Below are 14617 nucleotides of genomic sequence, written 5' to 3'. Positions count from 1 at the left end.
TTTCTTTTTCTCTGTATTTAATTTATATATTTTTGCGTCTTAATTTCTATTATTTTACACGGGCTCGGGCCGGGCTCGGGCTCGCGCTTCGGGTTGCGTGGTAAATGAGCGGTCAGGTTGTAACACTCTCAATATTAGAGATGTCACATCAATAAAATACAAACAGTTCAGTCATCTCACATTGCAAAAGTGATGTGTATTATATAAACACCCAGAAAGTACATATCATTAATCCAACACATGAACAAAGTCCAACTGGTCAATACTCATCATAGTTCCCATTGTCTTTGCACTGACAAATGAGTCGCATAACTCTTACCACAACCTTCATTAGTCCCAGACAAATGTACCCCAGTCTTTGGTGCTGCATTGCGTCAAAAAGTCCAATGTCACGAAACACTCCAAAACAACACAAATAAATCCTGCCAGCGAGGCATGCTGCAAACAAGGATATCCACCTGGTAAGTTTGAGGTCCGTCAATTGGAAGAGTCCCGGGAAAACAACACACCACACCTTGGTTCCTACCCCCTTATATACATATGCAATCACCATTCATGAAGAAAACACCAAACAGGAAGAAACAAAAACAGGAAATAATATAAGAGTCCAGCACAGCATTATAGGAAATGGAGTCAAGAACTTCATAGTATTAGAAACCAAGATACAACTTGATAACCTTAATCCAATTTCCATTCTTGCATAACACACTGACATAAATTAAATATAAATATGTAGAGGTGCTACATAGTTCCCTCCCCCAATCTATGACATAGCAGGAATAGGACCATAGTACCTTTTCAAATTAACAACATTAATACTGTCAGCTTTTTCAGGAGAACCCCACTTTATACTGTAGTTTACTGGCCCCAATTTCTTTTCCACCCTAGCAGGCCCCTCCCATTTAGGCGCAAGCTTGGCTGAAAACCTGTTAGGAGCACTAGAGATAGGATGAGAACGGAACCAGACCAAATCACCTGGTTTAAACTGTGCATCTTTATGCCGGACATTGTAATATCTGGCTTGTCTGGCACGTTGCAATCCCACTCTACGTGCTACCTCATCAGCCAATCTTCTTTGTCTGTCTAGCAATGTATAGGCAGCTTCATTCGGAAATGGTGATTTATATAAAAGTCTTTCAAGCGGACCTTTCAAAGATCTTCCAAGCATCAGTTGTGCCGGAGTTACACCAGTCGACTCATGATGTGCTGAGTTGATAGCGAATCTTAGCTCTGGAAGCCACTGATCCCAATTCGAGTGCTTATCTCCAACAAATGAGGCAATCATAGTCTTCAAGGTCTTATTTACTCTTTTGGTTAAATTTGTTTGGGGATGATAGCTGGTTGTTAATTTCTGCCCCACTCCCCAATCTTTACACAGTTCAACCAAAAGATTTGAAGTGAATTGAGGCCCCCTGTCAGATACAAGATATCGAGGCACCCCCCACCTGGTAAATATCTCTTCCTTTAGTATTTTCAATATTTTCGGTGTTGTACTATCTTTTAATGGAAAAAGTTGACCCATTTTGTATAGTAGTCAACAATTACCAGCAGGATCGTGTTTCTTTTCTTACTTAAAGGAAGAGGACCCATTAGATCAATTCCCAGCGTATGGCTGGGTTCTTTAACTTCAGTTGACTGCATAAGCCCAGACGGTTTGGAACATTCCCCCTTGTATCTCTGGCAAACATTACATGTTTTGACATGTTCACAAACATCTTTACGAACAGTAGGCCACCAGGCCACCTCCAAGACCCTCATGAGAGTCTTTAATCTGCCTAGATGTCCTCCCAAGGGGTTGTCATGGAAGTACTCCAAGAACGACTTCACCAAGACTTGTGGGACCACCACTTGGAATTTATGCCCATCCTGTTTTAGAGGTACTCGTCGATACAGAATGCCTTGATGTTCCTCCATTTGTATCCTCCCTGGTTTCTGAGGCAGATCTTGATTACATTTCTTCAATGATGGAATGTCAGGGTCACTAGCCTGGGCTTTAGCTATCTCAGACAGATTGTGTGGCAAGTCAGTAGTGAGTTTGGATCTTGTTATAACCATGCAGGGTAACACACCTTCAGAGCGGGCCGGATATATTCTTGAAAGAGCATCTGGTACCTGGTTGAGGCAACCCCGTCGATAGAAAACCTTAAAGCTAAAAGCTTGCAGCCGAAGAATCCACCTTGTCAACCTTGAAGACGTCTTCGGGCAATTAAAGGCCCAAGTCAAGGCTGCATGGTCTGTATAAACTTCAAACTCCACTCCTTCCAAGTAATGCCTCCACTTATCCACAGCCCAGACTACTGCCAAGCACTCTTTCTCGGAAGTTGAATAATTAGTTTCAGCACCCTTTAGCATTCTTGAAGCATAGGCAATCACCTTCTCACCTTCTTCAGTACATTGAGTAAGGACAGCACCTAGCCCCACGTCGCTTGCATCGGTATGTACCTGGAAGGGGAGTGACAAGTTAGGCTGAGATAGCACAGGAGGATTTATAACTGCTCGTTTCAATTGCTCAAAACTGTCCTGACATTATTGCGTCCAATTCCATCTCACTCCCTTCCGCTTCATACGATTTAAAGGCACAGCAACATCCGCAAAATGAGGTATAAACTTGTGATACCACCCTACAAGTCCTAGAAACCTTTGTAGCGACAGGAGATCACCGGGCACTGGATATTCACTTATGGCTTGGGTTTTGTCAGGATCCACCTCCACACCATTGTCTGACACTATGTGTCCCAAGAACTTCAGCTGACGTTGAAAGAAGTGACACTTCTTCATGTTCAGACTTAATCCTGCTTTACACAATTTCTCCATTACAGCTCTCAAATCGACTAGATGTTGCTCTTTTGTCTTGGAATTAGTTAATTATGATATCGTCAATATACACGAAGCAGCTTTTTCCAACGATCTCACTCAATACTGTCTGCATCAACCGTTGGAAAGTGGCTGATGAGTTCCGTGCTCCAAACGGCATGGTCTTAAGTTGAAATAGACCTGCTGTAGTAACAAAAGCTGTTTTCTGCTTAGACTCCTCTGCCATCTCCACCTGCCAATATCCTGACTTCAGGTCTAAGGCAGAAAACCACGTTGCCCCGTCCAAGGACTCCAAAATTTCGTGGATCATGGGCATAGGCATCTGAAATGGTCTTACTATTTACCTTCCGATAGTCAACACAAAATCGGAATGTTCCATCAGTTTTCTCTACCAGGACAACGGGTGACGACCAAGGAGAGAGAGAGGGTTCAATAATGTTTTCTTTCAACATCTTTTCTACTTCTTCCTCAATAATCTTCTTTTTAAATGGTGAAACTCTATAAGCCCTGGATTTTACTGGAACTTCGTCTGAGGTCTGAATTTGATGTTTTACCACTGAAGTTTTTCCCAACTTTCCTGATGTTACATCCGGCCATTCCTGCATCAGCTGCTGTACCTCAGGAGGGAACAGATCTCCGTCACCCATTCCCGGCACATCCTTTCTGGTTCTTGAAAAGGAATATGATTGTCCCTCAGTTATAGGATAATACAAGCTGAGGTTGCTCCGTGGATGAGAGCTAATCATTTGATTTCCCGATCCTTGGATAAAAGATGGTTGTTGACTACAGATAAAAGGATAACTAGAGTCACCTCTTTTAGAGGGTAGTTTGTAGCAGAGTTGTGAGAAGTCAAAGGTGGCACCAACAGGAGTCAAAAAGTCCAATCCCAGAACAACGGGAAAAACCAGGTGGGAGTCTTCCATTATATACACCTTCACCTTCCCTCTTTCTTGGTGCCATTCATACTTCAGCTCAACTTGTCCCTTTGATTGATGCATCTTTCCATCAGCCATCACAAAGTTCTGCTTAACATTCTGAATTTCATCATGCATACCTGCAATCTCCTTCCATCGGCTCTCTTGCATTAGGGTAAAGGCACTTCCCGTATCCACCACAGCCTCAACCTGCCATCCACTCAGCATGATAGGGACCACCAGAAGTGATGCTGGATTAATTTGATTCCGATGGTGATGGTGCTGTATCACTGATAGACCTGCTGACATACTGGGAGCAACGGGTTTGTTAGAGCCTCTTTTATTTATCTTGTCTTTTCCAGCTTGGTCATTGACTTTTTGCCAGTAATCTTTTATACTCATACAATCTTTTTCCACCAGGGATCCAATCTTCACTAACTGCTCAACCGAATGTACAGTGCCCCTCAAGGAACCTGCTATTTTGGGGTTGACATTATTGAGGATCTTGTTAACCAACTCTTCCTCACTCAACTCAGGTTTCCATTTTATACACAAAGCTCTATAATCATATGCAAAGTCTCTGAGCTTTTGTCCAGGTTGCTGCACCATCACTCTCAGCTTCTCCTCCACTTCACTCATATAGTCTGCAGGGAGAAAGGCTGGCATGAAAGCTTCTTTAAATAATTTCCAATCATGGACTGTACACTTTACCGCCCTCCACCAACTCGAGGCTGAACTTTTTAAAACTGTACTCAATGTCCCAAGCAACTCAGGCCATGAAAGAGGTCTTATCTCCATGTAGCTTTCACATCGTTCTATGAAATGCAATACATCCGCAATTTCCATGGATAGTCCAAATTCAGGAAACTCTAGTCTAATCAGAGGATTTGCACAGAAGGAGGATGCACCGGCCAGACCAGACAAGCTATGTGTATTAATCTGAGACACATTACTCACAGGCTCAACATGGACTTGGGGAGTCGTGGTTCTACTAGTAAGTAACCGTGGAGAAGTAGGGGTACTACAGAACTTAACTTTCAACAGTTTCCTCTCCTATTTCTCATCTCGACGAAGCAAACAATTCACCACTTCCCTTTCCAACCTTTCCAAACCCTGATTATATCTTTCTTCTAATTTGGAGAGACTGATATCGATAATTTCCCTCAAACTGGTCTCTCTATTTAGAGAGCTATTAATGGCATCAGTTAGTTTAGTTTCTAAAACTTGTATCTGTTCTTTCACATTCCCAACTTCAGTTTTCATTTGCATCATTTCAGTTTGTGACAAAACATTTACAACACTTCTTGTCTCATCATCATCATCATCATCATCATCATCATCATCATCATCATCATCATCATCATCATCAGACTCATCTCTATCAGATGTAACATATAATGAACTTAACATAGAAGATATTTCATTGGTGGAGTTCCTTCTTAATACAAAAGATTCAGCAGAAAAATCTGTCTCTTTACCCTTTTGTTCATTGTTTTGTCCCTCTACTTTCTCCTCATTAACACTCTCCATTATCCCCAATAATATACACACCACTTGCACATAAACAACTTCCCCGTACGGGCCACCAATCTGTAACACTCTCAATATTAGAGATGTCACATCAATAAAATACAAACAGTTCAGTCATCTCACATTGCAAAAGTGATGTGTATTATATAAACACCCAGAATGTACATATCATTAATCCAACACATGAACAAAGTCCAACTGGTCAATACTCATCATAGTTCCCATTGTCTTTGCACTGACAAATGAGTCGCATAACTCTTACCACAACCTTCATTAGTCCCAGACAAATGTACCCCAGTCTTTGGTGCTGCATTGCGTCAAAAAGTCCAATGTCACGAAACACTCCAAAACAACACAAATAAATCCTGCCAGCGAGGCATGCTGCAAACAAGGATATCCACCTGGTAAGTTTGAGGTCCGTCAATTGGAAGAGTCCCGGGAAAACAACACACCACACCTTGGTTCCTACCCCCTTATATACATATGCAATCACCATTCATGAAGAAAACACCAAACAGGAAGAAACAAAAACAGGAAATAATATAAGAGTCCAGCACAGCATTATAGGAAATGGAGTCAAGAACTTCATAGTATTAGAAACCAAGATACAACTTGATAACCTTAATCCAATTTCCATTCTTGCATAACACACTGACATAAATTAAATATAAATATGTAGAGGTGCTACAAGGTGATGTGTTTAGATTAGCGTGAAAATGGATCTTGAGGAGGTGAAATGGAGGCTGGTCTCTGGAGGACTTATTTTATTTCTTTGTTCCAACTTCCAAGTGGCCTCTAGCCTCCGTTAGTCATGAATAAATGATGTTAAAAAATGTATAAATTACTCCTTTTTTTACGAAAGACAAAGGTGCTGTGTGCGTGCGGCGCAGTCTCTTTTTTTCTTTCTCTCCCTTTTCCGCCGAGTGGTGCGTGTGCCGGCTTGCGGTGTGAAGCGCGTGTCCGCGCTATTCTCCGACACTCTTATCACTGCTGATAGACGGCCTTTTGGACAGTCGGGCTGTAAACGGGTTCGGGCTTTTAAAAAGCTGTCAATCAAAATGTACTTGTCGGGCTCGGGCCAAACTCTGTCGGGCTCGGGCCTTTTCGGGCCGAACTTTTAAGGCCCGATTACAGCTCTAAAATATACTGACAAAGAAGGTAAGATTAGGGATGGTGTGTCTCTGGTCAAGAAGCTGGAAGAGGAACTGCAGGAATTAGAGAGAGAGAAAATAAAGCTGCACTGTTAAATGTCGCTGTAGATTTAGCAGCACAGTACTGCAATAACCTACAGTACAATACTGCATTTCTATATTACAGTAAAGTACCGTAATTTGCATTGTATTGTGGGTAATTTTGCTTGAGCGGGAACATTTTACAGTAAATTTTAGTGTTGCTGTAACCTAGCTGTAACCTGGCTGTAATACGCCTGGCAATAATACAGGGTTGCTGTAAACAGAGAGTGCGCGCGCCGCCCGACTGACGTCAGAGCACAACTGCAGGCAGATCACTCGCTGGATGGATGGATCTCACTCTGCGGATATCTGGAAATTTGGTAAGTTAATTTAGAATTTTATAATAAGCTTTTAGGATTTTACACTATAGTGTGTTTGACAGTGGAAGTTTAGCCAGCGACGGTTGCAAAAACACCGTAAGTTAGATCTGCTCTTTCACCCCGTTGCTTGTCCCGACGTTTTCAAATCTAACTCGAGTTTTGAACATTGAATTAACATTACCTTACGGTTTATTTCGACCAAAACAGACTTGGTGATTGTTGGAACGGTGGAAGGACAAATCGAGGTGGTTAATTAACGTTATGTTCTGCAAGATAAAATTACTGCATTTGACATGTTAGGTTTGAAGGATCTTATGATAACAAAAATGTCTAACTGTTATCTGTAGGGATCCTTTCCATAACATCCGAGCCCGTCAGTGGTAAAAACAAGCACTTATAATAGACATAACGTTATTTTGCTCAAGCTGCTATATTTGCAGTCCGTTTCTCAGATGGCGAACTTGATGATTTTATGATTTTACAAACTTTTATGATAAATACTGCACCAAATTGAATAAGTCGTTTAAACACAAAAACACGTAAAAACAAGGGTTAAAAATATTGCACTTTCTTTGCAACGCAAAATGGGTGATTTGGGCTTAGAGAGGCTATTGGTACCAGTTTAGTCTTTTACTTCATTTCTATTTAGGCGGGAGACCCAGTTCTGTAGCATTGTGATTTGTAATGACAAATAATGATTATTATAATAATTAAAAATATGAATAAAGAGGTAGATTGTTCAAAAAAATCTATCAGAGTTAATAATGATCTATTAGGCAACAAAGACAAGTAAAATGCATGCCAAAAAAGCAAGTTAGAATATTTAGAGAGGTCAAGTGAAGCTTAAAGTGAAGCTTATTTTTATTAACCCTTAATCGCTGTTAAAAAAGGATAACACTTAAGATGTTTGGGGTCATTTTGACCCCAAACTTTTAAAGAGCGATTGCATAAGGAAATATACATTTTTTAAATGGAAAACTATATATGATTTTTTTTATTTACTTCTCAACTATACATTTATGCTGTGTTTTTGTGGAAATTTTGAAGTTTTTTACCTATTTACTGCACAATTACATAACTAGGCCATAAATTGGCTCATGAAAAAAGATTTTTTAAAGAAAAAATCACTTAAATGATGATCTTAATTAAATCTAAATAGTTTTTGGACATTGCTCTATGTGTTAGGGATAGAATACTGACATCTGCTGGTTTGTGGAAAAACTTTAGAAATTATAATTAAAGAAAGAAATTGCAATGACCACATATATCCAATAGAGGGCCATAGAGACTCATTCATTTTCACTTCATTTTTCTTGATACTTAAACTTCTCCTCACAACTTTATGATATATATTTTGTGAATATTTATTTAAACATTTTGAAATACATAAAAAATATGTAGTTTTGTCAGAGTTATAATTTGTTGTTGTTTTCTGATATATTTTGAATTATCTTGCTTTTGCAAATTATTATACATACATTTGCAGTAACATTACAAGTCACCACTATGACATGACTGTAATGTGTGTGTGTGTGTGTGTGTGTGTGTGTGTGTGTGTGTGTGTGTGTGTGTGTGTGTGTGTGTGTGTGGTGTGGGTGTGAGGGGGTGGGGGTGGGGGTGGGGGGGCAAGCTTGTTCCATGTTGCATATGTGACATTTTTCAGATTTATGCCAGTTTAGTTGATTTTATTTGCCAATTTCTATAAAAATGCTCTCTGTTGCAGTGACATACGTGTGTGTTTGTGTGTGTTTGTGTGTGTGTGCATGAGTTAGAAAGTTCGTTCCACTTTGGGTTTATGCTCTAGGACCAGACCTTTATTTAAATGTAAAATTTTTTAGATTTATGCCAGTTTTGTTTATTTTATTTGCCAATTTCTGTAAAAATGCTCTCTGTTTCAGTCACATACATGTGTGTGTTTGTGTGTGTGTGTGAGTGTGTGTGTGTGTATGAGATAGAAAGTTCGTTCTACTTTTTATTTATGCTCTAGGACCAGACCTTGGTTTATTTGTAAAAAATTTCAGATTTATAATGGACTTACTTTTATTTTTTTGACAAACAAAATTTTAAAAAGTCATTTTTTTCATTTTCCCATTCATTTTCAATGTGGGGTCATTTTGACCCCAAACAGCTTAAATGGTACTTTTTTTTTTTACACACCTTTAGAACAACCAAATCAAGCCCAGTTTTTTTGTGCATGTTTAGATAGATTATTTAGGAAAAGTCACAGAGTTTCATGCCCCTGAGATGAAGGTAACACTTTTAAAAAATGAAGGAAAAGTCCATTGGGGTCATTTTGACCCCAAACAGCGATTAAGGGTTAACCTAGATGTATTGTAAGCAGATACAATAGATGAAATATATGTCCTCAACAAGAAAGCTAACAGTTAACTGAATAATATGTATTTTGATTTCTTACAGCTCTACAGTGTGGGACAATTTTATTTGCAGCCTGGGAAGGAGTTTTCTGTAAGTATTTGTCATGGTAATACAATGTTTTAAACTTAAAGTTTTAAAATCTAAAGGTTACATTTGTATCATTTTTAGTTGTATGTATTATTATTATTATTTTTTTTATTTTTTTTACAGAATTTTCTTTTACAATTTCTCTCTTACACTGTCTGCTCATCTTTATTGGTGCTGTTGATAACAGGTTTTGTCATACGTGTTTTTGTGTGTCATGTCTTTTTCAGTTTTGGTCACCGCCAGGTTCCAGCACCACCTCAAAGTCCCAGCCAAATTTTAAAGTATGTCCAGCTACAGCTGCAAGTCATGCAGTTTCTCAACCTCTCTCTTAAATGCGTACCATACATGCAAAAGTTCACAGAAATGTGGCTAAGTACCTCTTTGCATGTAGGGTACCTTAGTGCTGTTGAAAACCTTTTTCTTCGTCGAAGCAAGAGACCAGGAGACGTTGGGGATCACGTTCAAACAAAGTTATTCTTTATTGAGGACTTTGCATTGACGCGGCTGCAGTTCTTCCCAAATCAGTCTATAGTATATAAATTTACATGGTGTCTTATAGGCATTTTAAGAGGAGGGGCTTTTGAAGGTGAAGACAAATCAAGACAAAGCATAGGTGTTTGATTCAATCAAGTCAAAACCAGTTTGGCAGGTTATCCGACTTGCTCAAGAGAGACAGAACCAATCAGCATAACACTATCATTCAAATGATCCACTCAGCCAGCATAAGGCTCCAAGAGCCATTTGGGTACGAAAGCCCTTTGCAGAACAAAAGGTGAGATTCTCAGTGAATCATTCGTGTGCTAATCCCATCAGTCTGACGATATCACCCATACCTTCACATGATCACAGAGATAAAACCACAGCTGTACATTGAGCTTACTGATATTATATTATGATATTATAAAGCATGTAGGATCAGCAGATCTTAAACATATTCTTAAATTTGGATCCTTCAGTCCCCCGTTTGAGAGTTCTTAAAAACTCTCACAAAAATACAAATTTAGACACATAAAGTTCATTCTTGTAACTGGTGTAAGTTACAGGCACATATAACTTGCTCTGTGTTGTTCATCTGTAATTGCATGTTGACACAGAAACAAACATGCACTTAGGGTCCGTGAAATCTTACGGGTGTGCTGGACGTGAGTCATTTGTTGGTTGACACACTTGATACTAACAGGTTTCCGAACCATGAAAAGTTATCTTCAGTCATATTAACCAGGTGCAGCACTCAGATAATGGTGCAGGCTTGTAGTCTTGATCATATCGATGGATGACTGAAGGTTCTTTATCTCTGCGTTGTGTATTTTTTTTTTCTTCTTTTTCTTTTGTGATTGGCTCGTTCCGCAGTGGGTGTAGTTGTCTTCTTGAGGTTGTGGCTTCATATGCAGGTGAGACGTCGTTGCATATGGATTTTTGGAACAGCCATCAAGTGTTTATCTGCACAGAGGAAGAAAGAAAACAAAAGACGACAGAGCAGTATTTGTCCAAACACTAGGGTTGTAGCAGTATTTGTTTAAACACTAGGGTTGTAGCGTCTGCTGCGGTTGTTTCATTCTTTCCCTATTTCTTAATTGATTTGACACCTATGGACCAGTGAGGTGGGGATAAGAGGGGGGATGAGGAAATCTTCACCACATGGCTGACCCCCGAGGCCTGTTGCACATCGGTTCTTCCATGGGCTCCGCCCTGGTCTGTGTGTCCTATTCTGTCCCTGTTGTGTGCACACTGTACAGTGTGTGAGGAAAAATTGGCACATTTCCATTCTCCAGTGAAACATCAGTCCTAATAAACATCATTAACAGAGGATGGTTGTCTAACTGCAATATTCTGTGGTATAACATTTTAAGGCTGTGAGTTTTCTGAATGTCCCCCAAACAAAGACTGTGACAGTCACTTTCCTTTTGTTCTATTAAACAAAAATAAGTCTTTCATCTTTGTTGTAAGTTACTGGGGAGATTAAGCAATCACAGCCCAAATTGTTAACACCTCAAAAAGCTTACCCACGAGTCCAATGACGAGGGGAGGGGTTGCTTCAAAGTAGCAAACAAATGTAGTAAGAGCTGCATAACATTGTTAACTTGCCTTAAGTTATTTTTGTTTTTTCTACATTCTTTTCCAAAATGTCCGTGCTTGCCACAGTAAGAACAACTGGCTTCTCTAGGACTTTTGCGTTTCTTTGGCTTCTCTGAGTTGACCTTAATGGATGCTGCTGCAATTCTTACTCTCTCTTTGACATCAGAATTTCTTTCCCAAATAGCTAAACTTTCTAGGTTACTTCTGAGAGTTCTTTTAGCCCACGTAATATCTAGGAATGGCAAGGCTGTTCTGTACTCAGCTACAAGACCATCTGCCCAAATTCGGATTAGAGCTCCTTTGTCAGCTAACACACTTTCGGAATCATCCACTATTCCACTGTACGTTACAGCTACCTGACAGAATCGTTCTGTGTATTCACAAACAGTTTCTTCTTTCTCTTGTACACAATTGGTAATTTTCGACCAGTCCACTTTCGGTCCAACAATGTCCTTTAACACTTTCAGAACTTCCTCTCTCAATTCATCTTTACTGGCCTGTTGCAGTTCAGAATTATTTACAGCACTTTCAAAATCATTGAATTCTGACTCAGTCAAGATCTGTGATATTAGCTGGGTGACTTCAGCTAGAGTCATATCATAGAGCCGCATTTTGCTGATCAATGCTCTTCTAAACTCAGAAAAATTTCTTTGCACTGATGGCAAACTTTCAGCAATTCTCTCAATCTCTTTAGGACCTAAAGATGTTTTGATTGCTTGTGGCTGCAATATGGGGGTTGCAAATGGAACTGTATCAACACCTTTTCCCTGAGGCTTTTGTCTAGCTACGCACACTTCAACTGCATTTACATCTGTATTGACATTGTCCTCTATACTATCAAAAGACTGTAAATCAGGATAGCTTTCATCTGACTGTTGGTCTTCTAAATCACATTTGGTTGAGGCTTTGTTATGGCCCACCTTTGTCTTGAGACAGGACATGTGAGTCTGCAATTGTTTGTTCTGATCGTTTAAAGTAGCAATACAACGAGCTTGTTCTTGTGCAATGGATAAGCTAAATTCTCGGTGACAACAGACGATGCCTTTCAGGTTTTTCTTCCTGATACATGCACTCAACACTTTCTTGCAATCTTCAATTGACCACACTTTCTCTGGATCAATGCCAAATTTCTTTGTTAAATTCAATCTGACTGGCTCAGTCACGATGGAGTCCATGTGCTCTGATAACAAAGACTTGAATTCACTATCTGTCCAAAAAGGTGTAATCTGTCTAGTACTTTTCCTAAACATTTTGTGAATTTCTGTTACCACAAACAAACACTAAAAAAACTTCTCTCTACTGTCTTGCAAAACAGAGGGTACAATCTTATTAGCACATGAGGCTAAATCTTCTCTAGCTTACAAAGGTACAAACAATATTAACATGTAACTGTTAATCTTCCCTGCCAACAACAGAGGATCAATTTCATCTCTAAAAGAAAGCTTTTTAGAGGCTTATCTTTAGTTAACCAAACTCTACAGCTGTTTGTTAACTACTTCTCTGAACGGTGCAGAGGAAAACATTTGTACTGGTCTGCATTGGTTCTTTGAATGGAGTGAAAACTCACCGAGTCTTTGGTTGTACAGAAAACATTCGTCTGGAACTCAGTCAGCTTTGTTGAGATCTTTGAGCTTGAAGTTTTCAATCTGGAGGAAGCTTGAAGTTTTAAGATTCAGTTCTTTGAGTTTCCTTCTTCTCCATCCGGGTCACGGCACCAAATTGTTGAAAACCTTTTTCTTCGTCGAAGCAAGAGACCAGGAGACGTTGGGGATCACGTTCAAACAAAGTTATTCTTTATTGAGGACTTTGCGTTGACGCGGCTGCAGTTCTTCCCAAATCAGTCTAAAGTATATAAATTTACATGGTGTCTTATAGGCATTTTAAGAGGAGGGGCTTTTGAAGGTGGAGACAAATCAAGACAAAGCATAGGTGTTTGATTCAATCAAGTCAAAACCAGTTTGGCAGGTTATCCGACTTGCTCAAGAGAGACAGAACCAATCAGCATAACACTATCATTCAAATGATCCACTCAGCCAGCATAAGGCTCCAAGAGCCATTTGGGTACGAAAGCCCTTTGCAGAACAAAAGGTGAGATTCTCAGTGAATCATTCGTGTGCTAATCCCATCAGTCTGACGGTATCACCCATACCTTCACATGATCACAGAGATAAAACCACAGCTGTACATTGAGCTTACTGATATTATATTATGATATTATAAAGCATGTAGGATCAGCAGATCTTAAACATATTCTTAAATGTGGATCCTTCAGTGCCCTTGCACTTTTAAGAATTTTCAATCTTTTAAGTCACATATGTATCGACACCATGGCAAGGCAAGACTGGTGCCGACTAAAAACAGATTTCAACCCCAGAATGTTATATTGACATGCCAGATTGAGGATTGCAAATTCCAGGGCACTGTTTTTTCAAGTCTGTGTGCACACTTAAAATGCCATATAATAAATGGTAAAAAGGTGGCCTGTCCTTTTACAGGTTGTACCAAATATTTTCCGGTTTGGTCATCCTTTTCCTCTCATTTGATTAGAACCCATAAATGTTCATACCAAGAAACTAGTAGTCATACTGCACCTGACAGCCAGCAAAACCAGCAGTCCACATTGCCTGAAGAAATGTCCCCTGAAGCTGTGCTTAGTGTGCAAGATGCAGAGCAGGATGCTGTGCCTGGCCAAAGTCAGTTTTTAACAACTTAGCTCTCTTTTATCTTAAAATGCAAGCTAAAATGCTCCTTCCTGCTACCACTATTCAAACAATCATAGAGGAATTTCAAGAGACGCACAACTCAGGCATGAAGTATTTACTCTCAAAGGTTCATGAGAAGTTAACTATGTTGAACCTGCAGGACAGTGAAATTAGTCAGACACTTGAGAATGTGTCAAAGGAAGATCTCTTTAAAGAGTGCCATGAAGGACCCATGAAATCTAACCAAACAAAAAGATTTTTCAAGAAGTCTTTCAACTACGTTGAGCCGACTAAGGTCTATCTAGGTGCCGATGAAGCTGGCAGGGAACGTTTCTTTCAGTATGTACCAATCAAGGAGACACTGAATTCTCTTCTCAGTCAATCAGTAGTGAAAGACCAGTACAGACAGACAAAGATGAAGCAGATGTCAAATTCTCAGACAGATGTTTTGACAGATGTGCTGGATGGAAAAAACACCAAAAACAATACGTTGTTAAATGAATCCCCCTTATCTTTGTCAATAATTCTGTATCAGGATTCATTTGAGGTTGCCAATCCTCTTGGAT

General features: G+C 39.6%; 1 protein-coding gene across 1 annotated transcript in view; it reads right to left on the bottom strand.

The window, feature by feature from the left end:
• Positions 1 to 1500: 1500 nt before the first annotated feature.
• Positions 1501 to 14617, bottom strand: part of LOC311284430 (uncharacterized protein) — a gene marked incomplete at both ends in the record, with an annotated part of 38838 nt that continues 25721 nt past the window's right edge. The window contains 3 exons of the mRNA XM_084399462.1: positions 1501 to 2442; positions 2551 to 2748; positions 3432 to 4372. Of these exons, the coding sequence (XP_084255588.1) occupies positions 1501 to 2442; positions 2551 to 2748; positions 3432 to 4372 (2081 nt within the window). The remainder of the gene's footprint in view (positions 2443 to 2550; positions 2749 to 3431; positions 4373 to 14617) is intronic.

Source organism: Rutilus rutilus (genome assembly GCF_951802725.1).
Source record: "Rutilus rutilus genome assembly, chromosome: 24".
NCBI classification, from domain to species: domain Eukaryota; kingdom Metazoa; phylum Chordata; class Actinopteri; order Cypriniformes; family Leuciscidae; genus Rutilus; species Rutilus rutilus.
The sequence above is the reverse complement of the archived record's forward strand: the minus strand, read 5'-3'. Positions and strand labels throughout refer to the sequence as shown.